We start from the raw sequence: 14664 nt of genomic DNA, 5'->3' as shown, positions 1-14664 counted from the left end.
TTTTTGGCACTTTAATCTAAGAACTGAACTTAATAAAATTAAATGGTTACATTTTCGAAAAATTCTAGAAAGTACTTTTTTTCAAGAAGCCGAATTAATAGTCAATTTATGTTGTGTATACCGGCACGTCACCAAAACGCTTTCTCTAGTTTGTAAAAGAACTCGAAACTTACAAAAAGTAAAGGCGCTCTCATTATAAAAAAAAAGTATGTACAATGTTCAAGCATATAAGCATTAAAAAGCAAAAACAAAAAGTATAGTGCCCTACATACCAAAATGCATGCAAAAGTCACTCTATGCAGAAAAGAACGTTCCAAACTACGACTACCGGCGAACTAATAAAGAAAACATTTCTAAATGTTCTTTTTTGTTTAAAAAAAGAAATCAACCAAATAGATTTAACGAAAAACATGAGTACCTACGTCAAATGCCCCCATTATAATATGACTTACCGTGAAAAAATTATGAATTCTGTTTCTGCGAACCAAAATATGGTCGTGGGAATACTTTATCACCAACTTTAATTTCTTAATTCAATAGGGTGTGACCTAAATAACACTCACTGCAAAATAAGTTAATGTACAACCCACACGTCAAAAAAACAGGACATGTCATTTCGAAATGACAGCTACAATCTACTAGGACGGTATTGCAGGTAACGTCTGGAACAATATTAAACGTTAGACAGTTACACTAGATGTCACTCTTGCGGGAAAATAATCTAGTAACTAAAATAGTTTATTTAGGGTAAGCTAACACCGTGCTGTTGGTATTGTTCACACATTTCTTATTTTTGGCGGTGTTCAACGAACTAAAAAATATCGCTTAGTTTTATAGTTGTCTCAATAATTCATAATCATAACCAAAACCATTACAATGGATGTAGATGAATCTGTTGACATTGTACAAAGCTATTTAATATTAATAGAACAGTAAGTAGTGATGCATATTGTTTAGTTTACACATTCTTGATAATTTTAGTGTCCAACAAGTAGTGCACTTTTTTAGTGGAAACAACTTCAAACATTATCCAACCATTCGTCAAAAGTTAATTGACTGTTGCCAGCAGATTGATAATATAATTTCCTTGGAAAAAAATCATCACAATTTCGAGGTTTCATTTGGTATCCAATTATTTGTCAATTTAAAATTTTACCTTTCAGGCGTTGTGTCAACAGAAACATCAGTTGACAATGTCGTTCACCATAATAGAAAATATAATAAAAAAAGAATCCAACGATAATAAGTTCAATGAGCCGTTATCGCAATACTCATTCTTTTGCCTTAACAATAACTCTCAACGCCAAGTACCTGAAAATGAAACAATAAAAAACCTTAAAAGTCAATCAAAAAATAGTTCTATATCCACTGAGGAAATTCCCAAAGTACGTGGTATACATGACATTATTGGACACCATGATATAAAAAAAGTGTTAAAGACTTTGGTCATCTTGCCTAAAACTCAGCCACAATTATTTTACAATCGTCGCATTTGTAACAGTATTCTCCTCTATGGTCCTCCAGGAACTGGCAAAACTCACCTGACTCATGCCTTGGCAGCTGAAGCGCACGCTCATTTTTACTGCATTTCTGCCAGTGATGTTTTATCTCACTATGTAGGAGAAACGGAAAAGTATTTTAAATATTTATTAGTATGTTGTCACATACACTTCTTTTTTAGAAAAATTAAAAATGTGTTTGAAAATTTAAAAGGCAGTTGTGAATTTTCAATTTTGTTCATTGATGAAATTGACGCGCTTTGTAGAAAACGCACCGAAAATGAGCAAGAATATACTAGAAGGTATGGTAAATTGCATATGGTAAGGTTCTGAATTGTTAACTCCCTATTCTTTAGTTGCATCAGTCACATTTTGATCAGTAAAATAAATACAAAACAATTCACTTTTCAATTAACACTGTCAGACCTTACTGAACAACGTTTATATTTAATAAAAAGAAAGTAAAAAAAAAACATTTACTACTCAACATTTTAGAATTAAAACAGAATTCATGTTTCAAATGTCAAATATTGCGGACTGCACCAACATAGTTGTAATGTCTGCCACGAACTGTCCTTGGGACTTGGATTCTGCAATTGTGAGAAGGTTTCAAAAACGTATATATGTACCTTTACCTAATCAGTTAGAACGCCTGGAATTTTTCCGATTTTTGACAAATAACGTAAATTTTGAGAGCGACGTGAACGAATGCACTTTGTTGGTTCAAAGGACTGATGGTTATTCTGGTTCTGACATCTATGATGTTGTACAATCTGCCTTAACTTTTCCGCTTAACGAACTCGAAGACAATAAAATTTGGAAGTATTGTGCTGATGGGTTTTATGAGCCAGTTTCAGCAGAACAAGATTTTTCTAACGTTATTTGTTCTGAATTAGGTGACTTACCTTGTAGCTCAGTTAGAGCACGAAAAGTTCGCTTAAATGATCTTCTTAATGCTACTAATGTCGTCAGACGTACAGTAACAAAAGCTGACGTGAACAAATACGAGAGCTTTAATGGAATTTAAGCAAGGGAATGGGTAATACAATAATAGAACTAAATTCTTTTATTTAATACATTATTTTTAGATTTTCGTTATGTATACCTATATAATATGTACACATAAAAATTTAATAAATAAGCAACTTTTGCCAATTGTTACTAGAAAATTTTGCTGTGATTTAAATATCTACCGTCGAGATTGATAATTTCCTCGAATATATAATAATTTTCAGATTGATGACCGCTCAACAGAAATTGTCAACCTCGGCAAAATATAAGTTAAGTATGTATGTGTAATAGACATTAAGATAAGACACTCAATCAATTAGAAATCTGTTATACTTCATAAAGTATAACTTACATTTTAACTAAAATTACATGACAGATTTGTAATCTGCTGGCATTTAATTTCGAGTATCTCATGTCAGTTTTCATTTAATGAATAGGAATGCGTAGTTCACGTAAATACACAGCCAAAATAATAAAAAAACTTTTTAATAATAAAAAAATCTAATCACAGAAAAATTTTTGGAGTATGTTTCATATTTTTTTTTAATCTACAATAAATCTATATTATCTTATGGCTACATATTACTTTTATGACTTTGCGTAAATGCTTGTTCATATTCTCGTAACATTTGTGGTTTAGAAAATATCTGCGTTTATGTAGATCTTCATCATTCAACCTCTTTATAATGAATTATAAAAATAATACTTTGAGCTTTACATTTGCAATGCCGTTTTCCCTGACTTACCAAATAGGTAGTACGTCACGTCCCAATACAATGGTTATATTGGTGTACAATATAGTTCTAACCATTTTAATGTCAACACCAAGTATTTGTATCAACTCAACTGTTTCATTATACAAGTATTATTTGGAAACTGCTGATTACACAAACATTTTTAAAGAATTGATAAACATTTTGTTTCCACTTCTATCCGAAATTACGTTAGTTTTAATGGTCGTTGATTATCATGTGAAATACACTTTAGGCCCTAGATGTTTAGTATAACTGGGTCTAAAATTATTTTTCTACAAATACTATGAACGCTATGCCTTTACAGCTTTCATTCAAAAATTATCAATTACGAACTGTTCTTTGCATTTTTTCTTTTTAAGTCACACGGACAAATCTATTAAGCTATCTTTGGACACTACTTTGGACAAAGGTCTATTACGTACTACATCTTTCCGGTTCTGCTGCAATCGCACCATTTAATTCTTTCGAGTTTAGTTTATGCGAATAAGCAACTGGCTGAAGTGCAAATTTTTTACGTAAATGTTAAAAAACGTCACTGTCTGCTACAATTGTTATGACTCACTCAATTTGTTCGTGTAAATTTGTTCCGAATTATTTTCTACAAGCTGTTTAGGTTCGGAGTTCACAGTTTTTACATAACAACTCAACTGCCATATTATAAATCAAAGAGGTTAAGAGGTAGTAATCACATTTATATTTACTTGTGGTTCGCTACAGATATTACAAGTTATAGTTAATTACGCCAGTAAGGCCAGAGGTCGCGGTATTCTGTTCTTCAGAAAAACAAGTTATTTCTGTTTGTATCACCATCTTTTGTGAATGATTCTATAAAAATGATGAAATATGGTATAATGGAAACTCGTAACATAGTTAGGTGCAATCGAAAAGTTACATTGTATGCTTTTGATCACTGGAGCTTTACTTCATCCTTCTATACTTTCGACGAAATTGACACTAACTTTTTAAATTGACGAATGCAGTCATCCAAAAAAGAAAACAAAAGTTCAATAAGTCGAACGCTCACGAAACTCAACAATTTTGAATGTTTTCGTCCGGAAATTGATCACATTAATAATTTTAACTAAACCTTAGTAAATTGTTTTACTCAGTAATGAATTTAATTTGCAAAAAAAAATATGTATTTACTCTATGAACGCTTGAGTTTATTTACCAATATTTTCAATTTTTTTCTACGAAATGCAAGACAATAATCAGTTAAAACGGCAGTTAAAAAAATAATTATACAATTCGTGAATAGCATTTGCAATAAATATTTTTTTGACTTCTGCATATTTTGCCAATTTTACGTGACCTTTTTATATACCTCCCAACATTGGACACTGTACCAATCGTGTTGTTTGTAGTTACAACCAATAATTCGGGAGACACTAATAAAATGCACTTTATAAAAAGTTTATGGTCGTAAATAATTTCATTGTTAAGTTAACAATTATATCGTGGTCACGAAAGGCATTAGGAAGAATAACCTAAATGACCGAGAATACTCTCGTTTCATTTAACTGTTAAGTGTGAAGTTTCACTTCCACTTGAATTTCTTATTTCAAATGACTAGACAAGATTTCTTGTGGGACACTTCGTTACTATTCCGAGAATTAAAGCCAAGAATATTTTCAAATTTGTGACGTTATATTTACGCAGCCTTATCATCTCCACATTTATGATCATAGTAACTAATATAAACGTGTCATCAACACAGCACAGTAGGTACCCAATGTTGCGTTATGAATTCGAAAAAAGTTGATTTCAAAAGTTGCATTCTTTGAAAATTTTAAAAATCACGAATTTATTATTTTTGTCTAAAACATGTGTTTTAACTTTTTACAGATTCTCGAAAAATATGGAACGGGTCAAATATTGGGACTACTTTTAATTTTAACTCCTTCACCTTGCACTAGAGTATTCTAAGAAGCCAGCTATGTTATTAAAATTAAGTGAACAAATGATTTGATTTTTAGTTTTTAGATTATTAAAAATCTCATACCATTGCATAGCTTTTTGTTTAATAATTTTTTTCTTATAACGATGAACTCTATTGAAATAAACTGACACTATGCGTAGACCACGTGATGGCCTCTTTCGTTTTGAACTAAACTATACCTAATATTTAAATTAAAGTTTTCGTGATATTTAACCAGTTCCAATATTTTGACTACCCTGCCTGCATTCAACGTTTTTTCTGTCACCTGTTACTATCGAAGTTATATTCTGAATTTTTCTAAAGCACTAAAAAAGGGTCTTAAGTCGATTTCTGTAATTTGGTTTTCATGAAACACGCTTCATATTATTGTACGTACAATATATGTATCATTTTAAAGTACATATTAGGCAATTACGTACATCAAAATTTAATATTATCTTAGTTACCAATTCAGAAAACGATTAGAAGCAACGTCACGAAAGTGCAGCCGCAAAATTTCCTTTGGTTTCTCAAAAATAATTTAAAAACATGAAACGTAATGTACATTTTTCAAAATATACATAAATTATCAAATTTCGAATAAAGATCAATAAAAATAATTCTCTGTCGTACCAATCGCGATAACAGTTTAGCTTTACAATTCCAGAAAAGCTGCAACTTAAAAACTACTTACACTATCTCGGTCTTGTAAGTCATTTAATAGTGGTAATTTGGGTGGAACCGGAGGTTCCAAATCTGGAGCGCTTCCCCATTGTCCGCGACACATTATTCGATCGTCGTATAACGAAAATCTCGCCGCAGATTCTTTGGCGGCCTTGCCTCTCGTTCTTCGAACAGACGGGGGTACATCACCCGGAGTTTTAATTCTCTGTGAAGGATCTTTTAACCTCGATAAATCATTAATTGAAGAAAAAACTTCATTAAACTGCTCTAATGAACGCTGCCGAGATATACTATTTTTTCGTTTTAAAATTTGAGTTACGCCACTCGAGTTCAGAACATTGTCTTGAGATTTAACAACATTAAGAGGTAATGTAGAAGGCCGTTTGGTTTCTTCTGACAACAGAGATGTTGTAACTTCATTTTGTCCAAAACCATTGACAAGTTTCGCGTTAAGCTTTACTTGAGTCGCCCTAGAGTTTTCATCGCCGTTGTATTTCTTATTTGGAAAGAGTTTCATAAACCCATTCCATTTGAATTTTTTGGACGTTTCACTACTAGTATTTGACTGCTTCGGACTTCCATGAACGGCATTTTGAACGTATGGAATTGGTGTCGCGCGATAGTTTATTTGATAGTTTAGAAAATCATTCGTAATTAAATTTTGAAACTCGGAGCTTGTGCAATGTTTTGTTGACTTATCAATGAGAAGACTATCGCTAGATCCTGAAAGAAGATTCCTTTCCAAGCACGGATTACGACCTTGGTATGGTTGAAGAGGTGTCACACACGTTACTAATTGATTAGAATTTTTACAATGTTCTTCACTGGGAGATAATAAAGTCTCTACAGTACCTACAGATATATCAATCTGATGGTCGTGCAGGTGGTTATTATTTATTAACGGTGTCGGACTTGCTGGTGGATGCATTGAATGTAAAACGCGACCTTTCAATGAAGGCAATTCTAATAAACGTTCCACTACACATAAAGATGTCAGTCGCGCCTCGGCATCCTGAAAAAAATAAACAACCGATAAAAAATGCCATTTAAATAGTGACAACAATGTTAATTACGCACTGTTTACAAAATTGCGTCTGACTGTTACTACCATTAAAATCATCTAAAAAAATTAAAGTTGCCTTGCTTGAACTTTATTACAGGTAAGCAGTAATTAATTTTTTACTAAACTTTAAGCTGAAATTTATACATTTTCATTTTTTTTTTTCGAAAAATCTGCATGTCTGCGGTAAAAACCAACACAGATTCATAAACCACAAGTGTTGAGTATCTTATTTTATAAAATTTAAGGAAGATTTACTATTGTAACAATATTCCTACAATACATAAAAAAATTGACAACAATCGGTCCGGTAATCTCAGAGATATCTGTAATAAAAATGGACACAGACAGGAGATGATTGGCAAATGGAAACGAGGGACCTATATTTTCGTACTCTGGGGGTTATAAAACGTTGAGAAAACAGGAAAGTAGTCAGTTCGATGGATTCGAATATAATACTTCATTAGCTTACGCTCAGCAAGTAAAAATAAAAATATCGTACTGAAGCCCGGGCGATACTGCATTCCGAACAATATTTTCCAACGAGAAATTATTTAATAAATTTTTAACACACCAACAATTTTGTAAATCATTGTAAAATTTGCTGGTCCAAAATTATTTTTTTTTTAGTTAACAAAATTAAAACTTCGGTAGATTTTTTCGCCATAGATAGTGGAGTATGGAGTATGTTATCAGAGGGTTTATAGAGACATCATGTTTTCAGATGACGTCACTAATATTTCAGTGTGGATAAATAAAAATTTTTTCTTAGAATTTTTGGATGTTTTCTAATGAAATCGTCAAGAAAGATTTAATAGACAGACGGCAAAATGTGGATACTGATTTATGAGAGTAAAGTACCAGTAAAAACATTTTTAATGGTGAATAAAAAAAAAACACATTTTCTGTTAAAAAAGTTGCCGAGATTTATTCTCGAAAATAAAGAACAGAGATTATTGTTAATGAAGAAACAAAAAAAAAAGTTGTAAATGTTGTCGACGCTATCGCTTGTTACGATTAAGGTTATGACGTTATGTTGGTTTATTCATTTTATTTCCCGTTTTCTCGACATTTTATGATCCCTAGAATACGAACAAAGTGAGCTTCCGTTTCCGTCTGTGTCGGGCGTCTGTGTCGATTTTTATTATACACGTAATCTCCAAAACTACTTGACCGATTCTTGTTAAATTTTGTATGTAAAAATATATTAGGAATATCATGTAGATGGTGACTAACTAAAATTTCGCTAATCATCGCCACCAACAATTTGATGACGTTATTTCAAAGAATTCTATTTTAAATGATTTAAATGTTATAAAACAATGTACTCCTATACTTGTGGTGTACGAATCCGCTTTGAGTTTTTTTCCTAAACGTGCAAATTTTCGTAAAAACATTCACAAAGTGTAAAAACACTTCACTACCAACACGGAAGATGAGAAACTTGGCTGTTTCTTTTTTTTTTTTTTGTATTGTTTTTCTCTTGCATTGGTAATGCGCTGTGATTAGTATTATCCATGTTAACCACGTCATCACAGAATTGTTTATTGATGAAATTAAAAACAAGTCACATAAATATATTTAATAATGATAAAATAAGAATTATAATATTCAGAACGTTTTGTTCGATTGTGACAAATTCATTCAATTTAAACTACTCTCTGCGTGACATTCTTTCGATGTATTAACATAATCACAGTGGTTGGAAGTAATTCATTACTGTAATTCAATTCCTAACGTAATGAGTAATTGTAATGCATTATTTTTCAAAAAATGTAATGAGTAATTGTAACGAATTACTTTTTTTGAGTAGTTCAGTCACCTCTACAATTACTTTTCACCCAAATACTCAAAAATATTGTTTTGTTTTTCTCTACGAATCGTTTACCTAACCTGCTGGGATTATTATACCTGGTTCGTCCCCACAAAGAGAAGATTAACCCAGTAGGGAGTTAAAATCTAAAACGAGTTTAGCACAGAATTTGTTAAGAAACCAGGTACACAGGACGTAAACATATTGTGCGTTTATGGCTTTGACGTTTAAAGTACTTCGACCATTCATAAAACTTAGTAAATGCAAACCATGGCGCGTGTCAGGGATGGCCGAGACAATACCACCCTGTGCTTTTACCAGAAAAGCTCTTTTCAGGTACATTAGCAGTAAGCGGGTTTAAGATACCCCGCTGTGACGCCCTATTGAATTACAATGGGGTTTAAAATGGTGTGAAGCCATAAATGCACAAAATGTTTACGTCTACTGTAACCATACTATACATAAGCTCTTCATCATTTTAAGGGTGAGCTAAAGCATATTCCAGTATATAAACTTTTGCCCAAGTTTTTGCCAAAAGTATACGTCCGATTGTAACAAACTTTGCACCATAAGTGAGCGTAAAAAACTCTACCCGGACTGTTTTTCCGTGTTTTAAATTTTGTTGTGAGAAAAACTACAACGCGTTAAAATTGTGACGAGTATGGGATTATCTGGTTTTCGCTATTTATGGATCAATTTTAAATTTTTAAAAACGTACATTAGTAGAAATTGTATTAAAAAATCCTTTGCGCTTTACAGAAATAAAATATCTTAATAAATAATTGACTAAACAGGGGCAGAATATTTAAAATTTGTGGTAAAACAAACTTTAGCCATTTTTCTGGTCCACTCAAATCTATAAGAGATAACCGATCGAGCCTGTCCTTTTAAACCTCTCATAATCCGGCAATAAAATTTTATAAGAGTGTCCACCCTCTAAGGTTTTCTAAATTTAATCTGTACATCACAACGCCAAGTAAGATGCAATTAAAGACAGACTATTAAGTTTACATTATCTTGTAGCCCCCTTCTAAGTATTTAGGAACATCCTTTTTATTAAAGATTAAAAGATTTGCGTTCGCAGGCAATTATCGGTGGACTAATATTTACGATACATTTACACGTAGCCAATAAGATATTTTGAAATCTCCCACCAATGCAAATTTTTAGTAAAATAGATCACTGCGTTTTTCATTCTAACACGATTTTTCTTGACCCTTTGGACCCATACAACAAATATCTAAAATTGTGTCTTCATCAAATTTTTCAAAGTGCAAAAAGTAATTGTTGCAATCACTGCATAAACACTTGAAGTAAGCTTGTTATTAGTACTGACAGGACATTTTATCCCGTTTGTTATCTGCTTTAATATATTTTACGTTGTCCGTATTTGCAGTGGTGATATTTATGCCGCTGGTTTTTACTTAAAAAGGATCATCACAAAACGAAAATCGCAAAATCAAATTTTATGATTTTTTTAAAAAGCGATATTTGTCGGATTATAACTTTTGAGCAATTTTTTACGTTCATCATTAAACTATGGAAACATTGTAACAGGATTCCATCCGGCGAACAATGAATTTTTAAGTGTGTCTTTACTGGTTTTTCTGTAATGTGATAAGCCAGTTGAGAAAGACCTGTACAAGTATACATATAATGAAATAATGCGCACCGAGGTTAAATTGCGGTTTTCATTGTTTAACTAATAATGAGAATTTTACTTTTCATATAAGAATTACAAATATACTAAATAAAGTTGGAATGTTGAAATTAATTACGGTTTAAAGCACCTTTTAATTTTGTTTACTACATATTTGATTCTCACCTGGTCCCAACAATCCTCCGCTGTTTCACTTAGTAGACGAGCAGCGGCCGTATCTTTCCAAGATGGAGGCCATAAGGGCCTAGCTTTATGTCGGCTAACTAAAGTTTGCATTTGTTCTAACGTAGGATTTTCACCCGCCTCTTTATAAAATGGTGGAGAATATGGCGGGGGTTCCGAATTTTGCATATCCGTGCACCTCATTCCTAATTCCCATAAAACTAAACCAAGTGCATACACGTCGATTTGCTTTAAAGCACTTTCACAGTCTCGTAAATTAACAGCTCCTTCTAGAACTTCAGGAGCCATATATCGAAGGGTTCCTTAAAATGCACAAATACAGATTTGATCACGCAGGAGGTACTTACTACACACCCGCCTCGCTGATGGACTTGTTTTCAGCGCGTCTGGGTACTACGGCGAGACCCAAATCACATACGCAACAAGTTAAATCAGCTCGTATTAAAATGTTTCTACTGTTGATATCCCTATGGGCTATGCATGGCTTTCCCAGATCTGAATGCAAGTGAGCAAGCCCTCTAGCAACTCCTAAGCTCATTTTACTCAAAGTAACTAGATCAAGAGTGTGATTCTTTAAGTATTCTTGTAGGCATTCTTGTTCTAAACTAAGTAAAAGAAGGTAATCAGCTATTCCTCCAGGGGTCATCATGTATTCACCCCCTCCATAGCACTTTAATAAGGCCGAATTTTCACCTGAGAGTTTATACATTTCATGTTCGTTAAGAAAATAATTACGGTGATGTGCTGCGAACATTTTTACAGCAACTTCCTGGTCGTCAATTAATCCTCTCCAAACACAACCATATCTGCCTTGTCCTGGAAAGTGATTTTATCACTAAATGTAACAAAAAAAAATGGAAACTTACCAATTACGTTTAAAAGCTTCAACTTATCTAAACTATAATCAGTTGGTGGTGGTACAGAATGTTGATGACCGCTTTCCACGTCATTTTTCTTAGGTTTCTTTTTCCAAAAATAAAATGAACCAAGTAAAGCAATCATTATAATAATTATAAATGAGACTATTGCCGTTATACAAATATATGGGTTTGCAGATTTTCTTGGAACTATCTCCGTAGTTGATGGGGAAACTTCTTCAGCAGGTACGTACACATCAGTAAAATTTAAATTGCACATGTCCTCTGAACAACAACAAAACTTTGTATCGTTTCTTACTTTCGGTGGTTTGTTTTGGGCAAGGCACTGCGCCCTGTCACATTCATTAGACTTTCCAGAAGTATCCCAACAACCTGCATAATTTTATATAAACTTAGTACGTTTGCTCAAATTACAACTACAAGAAAAAATAGTTTGAGCTAGCCAGTGACAATTATGAGATTACGCAAATCTGATTATATTTATTTGCATTAGTAACGTATACGCTTCAATAAAAACTTAAGATCTATTTTAACTAAAGGTTTCACAACTCAAGTGGCTTTTAAGATGCAACATGTGGTTCTTCAGTTCTGTTAATGGTGTTATTTAAATAAGCGACAAAAAGCAAACCATAACAAGGTTTTTTAATAGTATGAACAATGTATTGCTTTGAATTTAAAATGAGACAACCAATACATCAATCTATTACGAAATAACAAAGAAATTAGCGTTCCTCCTTTCAAACAATGCCGATGCTGTAAAACATTAAAAAATAATAATAAATTTGCCGTTATGATCATTTTTTTATTATTATTAAAATGAAACTACGATTTTAAAACTGATAATAAAAATATTTCATCTAAGGTAGTTACCGTTTCGTCGTTAAGGTTTATTTACACTCTGATGTGCATAAGCTAAACTTTAGTTGTAAAATATGGCACTTTTTTCAACAGTACGAATTTTACAATTATTCTGCACTCTAAATACCGAAAAACTCAAAATCAACAAAACTTAGATAACCGTATACGTCATGTCTGCGACAGTTACACATACAATAAGCACATACTGGAATATTTACTTCTAACATGTGAACTATCACAAAGAAATAGTGATAATGCCACGATCTTTCTGATTTCTAAAATATAAAAACTGTGTTAATTATGTATATGTATTATTGTATAACTATTATAATATTGGTTATTTTTGATTCATCACTGTCATATAACTGCAGAAATGTTGTAAAAATTATTTTTTTTTATGCTATACCAAATTAAAATAAGATTTTTTTGCTTCAGGAGGGCTGGAAAAAGGCAAAATTGACAGCCTAGCCAAGAAAATTTTGTTTGGCTAGCCAGGAAAATGAATGAACTTCCATGAAAACGTTTTAAATAAATTTGCAAAACAAAGCTAAAGAAGGTGTTACTTTTAGTACAACTGTAACTGTGTGTCGCCTGGTCATATTTTCTTTCGATCCGGAAAACCCTTACTTTCGTGCCTATTTTTTACTTGTCATATTGAATACTTTTTTTGTACAATTGACAAAAAAAAATTGTAGAACGCAAAAATGTATTTCCGCGCACGGCAAATGAGGGCTTCTATGGTCACTTATTACAAATTACAACGTGTAATACGAAATATTTTTTTATGAAAAATCAGTGTGCTTTAAAATGTAAAAAAAAAACAAAAACGTTAAAACTGCAAAATTGTTATTGTTAAAACGCAGTTGAAGAAAAATTTTGTTTTAACTTGTTGGCAAAACTTCTATCAAACGATTAGAATGACTGGTGAAAACTTTTTTTTAACGTGCCAAATTATCATTTCGGGCAGTGAAGTGTAAACGTGAAGATACCTAATCTGGATTTTTTGTGTTGGTAAATTATTAAACTCCTAATTAATTTTACTGTTTAAATACATTCAGCAAATTAGTGATAACCTATAGGAAAAAACACATACATCTATGGCACATATTTTTTTAAAGTTTTTTTTTGTGATTCAATACACAAATATAGAGTGTTATTTTAATTACAAAAATCAGATCAACAAATTTGGAGGAACGTTTCGTATTAGAAAGACAGACCTATAGGTTGCCTTTGTAAAATGAAGCATATATATTTTTTGTAATATTTTTTTTCGCAACAAATGAAAATGTTTTCATTTAAATACATCTAATCTTTAGGTGACAATATATCTAGTAAATATAATATGCTATTAATTTTTTGTTTTTTTAAGTACAAGAAATTTGGACAGCATAATTTATTTATATAATTTAACTCTACTACTTTATAAAAATTGTAAACTTACCTTGTCCCATGATAGTTTTGTCTCCACTAACGGGATCTTCTTTCCATAACGTATAACAATAACGTTTCACACATGTTTCATCTGGAGATTCTGTTGAGATTTCTTCAGGACCCCCGTCTTCATTGACGTGGGTAATAGTACCAGGGGTTTTTGCACATAATATGACATCTTCTGAACTATCTTTGATTGCACTGATAAGTTGTATACACATAAAGATAATAATAAACTTTTCTATTAGTTTCATTGTTTATTCAGGTAATTGTTTTCATTATCTGAAACAATTTAATTTTCAAAACACAATCCACATGGTAATTTGTAAAAAATGTAATAATAACGTAAACATCTTTTAGAGTATATCTATTTTGAATACTCAAATCGTCACTTAAGATATCGTTTATTTCCATTTAAAAAAATGGAGAAAAAATTAACCACTCAGTAGCAAATGCGACGTATATTGATCAAATAAGAACGTATATAATTATACAAGATTTCAGATCGATTTGAAGGACCGTCATTTCATTATCAAAATATCGTAGTATTTTAAGTTCAGCACAAGCAGAAAATTGTACTTACTACAATATAAACAATAACTCACCAATAAGAGCAAAAATAGGCAATAATGACAGCGAAAAAGCAGGCACGATTTGATGTACACAGCCTCACTTAACCACAACTGTAAAAACTCTTTCAGAGCAAGTCACAAAACATATACACTTTATCAAGCGCAGACGATGATGTCTGAACTATGCTCTCATGGAATCGCTTAAATAACATTCTTTAATGTTCACTTTTTATCACAACAATCAGTCATGTCGCCGCTGTAGTCGCCGCCTTCCGTTACGTCACGTGACTGAATAAAAAAATGCTCAACACGAGCAGACGATTGTAAACTACTTCTTCTACC

The 14664-nt window shown here is 32.1% G+C and overlaps 2 protein-coding genes across 2 annotated transcripts; one reads left to right on the top strand and one right to left on the bottom strand.

Moving 5' to 3' along the window:
• Window positions 1-795: 795 nt before the first annotated feature.
• Window positions 796-2645, top strand: LOC135124631 (uncharacterized). Its single transcript, XM_064049841.1, has 6 exons — window positions 796-932; window positions 982-1114; window positions 1164-1633; window positions 1682-1801; window positions 1995-2538; window positions 2588-2645. Exons 1-5 carry the CDS (start codon window positions 877-879, stop codon window positions 2524-2526), a joined length of 1311 nt encoding a protein of 436 aa, XP_063905911.1. The 5' UTR covers window positions 796-876; the 3' UTR covers window positions 2527-2538; window positions 2588-2645.
• Window positions 2551-14632, bottom strand: LOC135124630 (bone morphogenetic protein receptor type-2). Its single transcript, XM_064049840.1, has 6 exons — window positions 14356-14632; window positions 13761-14032; window positions 11450-11833; window positions 10938-11399; window positions 10566-10885; window positions 2551-6879 (listed from the first exon to the last, which is right to left on the bottom strand). Exons 2-6 carry the CDS (start codon window positions 14002-14004, stop codon window positions 5863-5865), a joined length of 2427 nt encoding a protein of 808 aa, XP_063905910.1. The 5' UTR covers window positions 14005-14032; window positions 14356-14632; the 3' UTR covers window positions 2551-5862.
• Window positions 14633-14664: the final 32 nt, after the last annotated feature.

This window comes from Zophobas morio, unplaced genomic scaffold (genome assembly GCF_036711695.1).
Source record: "Zophobas morio isolate AGI-343-1 ecotype UQ-CSIRO unplaced genomic scaffold, CSIRO_AGI_Zmor_V1 ptg000007l, whole genome shotgun sequence".
Classification (NCBI taxonomy): domain Eukaryota; kingdom Metazoa; phylum Arthropoda; class Insecta; order Coleoptera; family Tenebrionidae; genus Zophobas; species Zophobas morio.
Note: the sequence above shows the minus strand (reverse complement) of the source record. Positions and strands in the feature narration are given on the sequence as shown.

What these genes read in the sequence shown, in the direction of transcription:
- LOC135124630 (XM_064049840.1), bottom strand. Translation starts at nt 14,004, where the DNA reads ATGAAACTAATAGAAAAGTTTATTATTATCTTTATGTGTATACAACTT. An exon ending in CAAAACTATCATGGGACAAG is followed by an intron (nt 11,834 to 13,760) that starts GTAAGTTTACAA and finishes AAAATTATGCAG; the next exon opens with GTTGTTGGGATACTTCTGGA. An exon ending in CAAGTCCATCAGCGAGGCGG is followed by an intron (nt 10,886 to 10,937) that starts GTGTGTAGTAAG and finishes GTGCATTTTAAG; the next exon opens with GAACCCTTCGATATATGGCT.
- LOC135124631 (XM_064049841.1), top strand. Translation starts at nt 877, where the DNA reads ATGGATGTAGATGAATCTGTTGACATTGTACAAAGCTATTTAATATTA. An exon ending in AAAATCATCACAATTTCGAG is followed by an intron (nt 1,115 to 1,163) that starts GTTTCATTTGGT and finishes TTTACCTTTCAG; the next exon opens with GCGTTGTGTCAACAGAAACA. An exon ending in TATGTAGGAGAAACGGAAAA is followed by an intron (nt 1,634 to 1,681) that starts GTATTTTAAATA and finishes CTTCTTTTTTAG; the next exon opens with AAAAATTAAAAATGTGTTTG.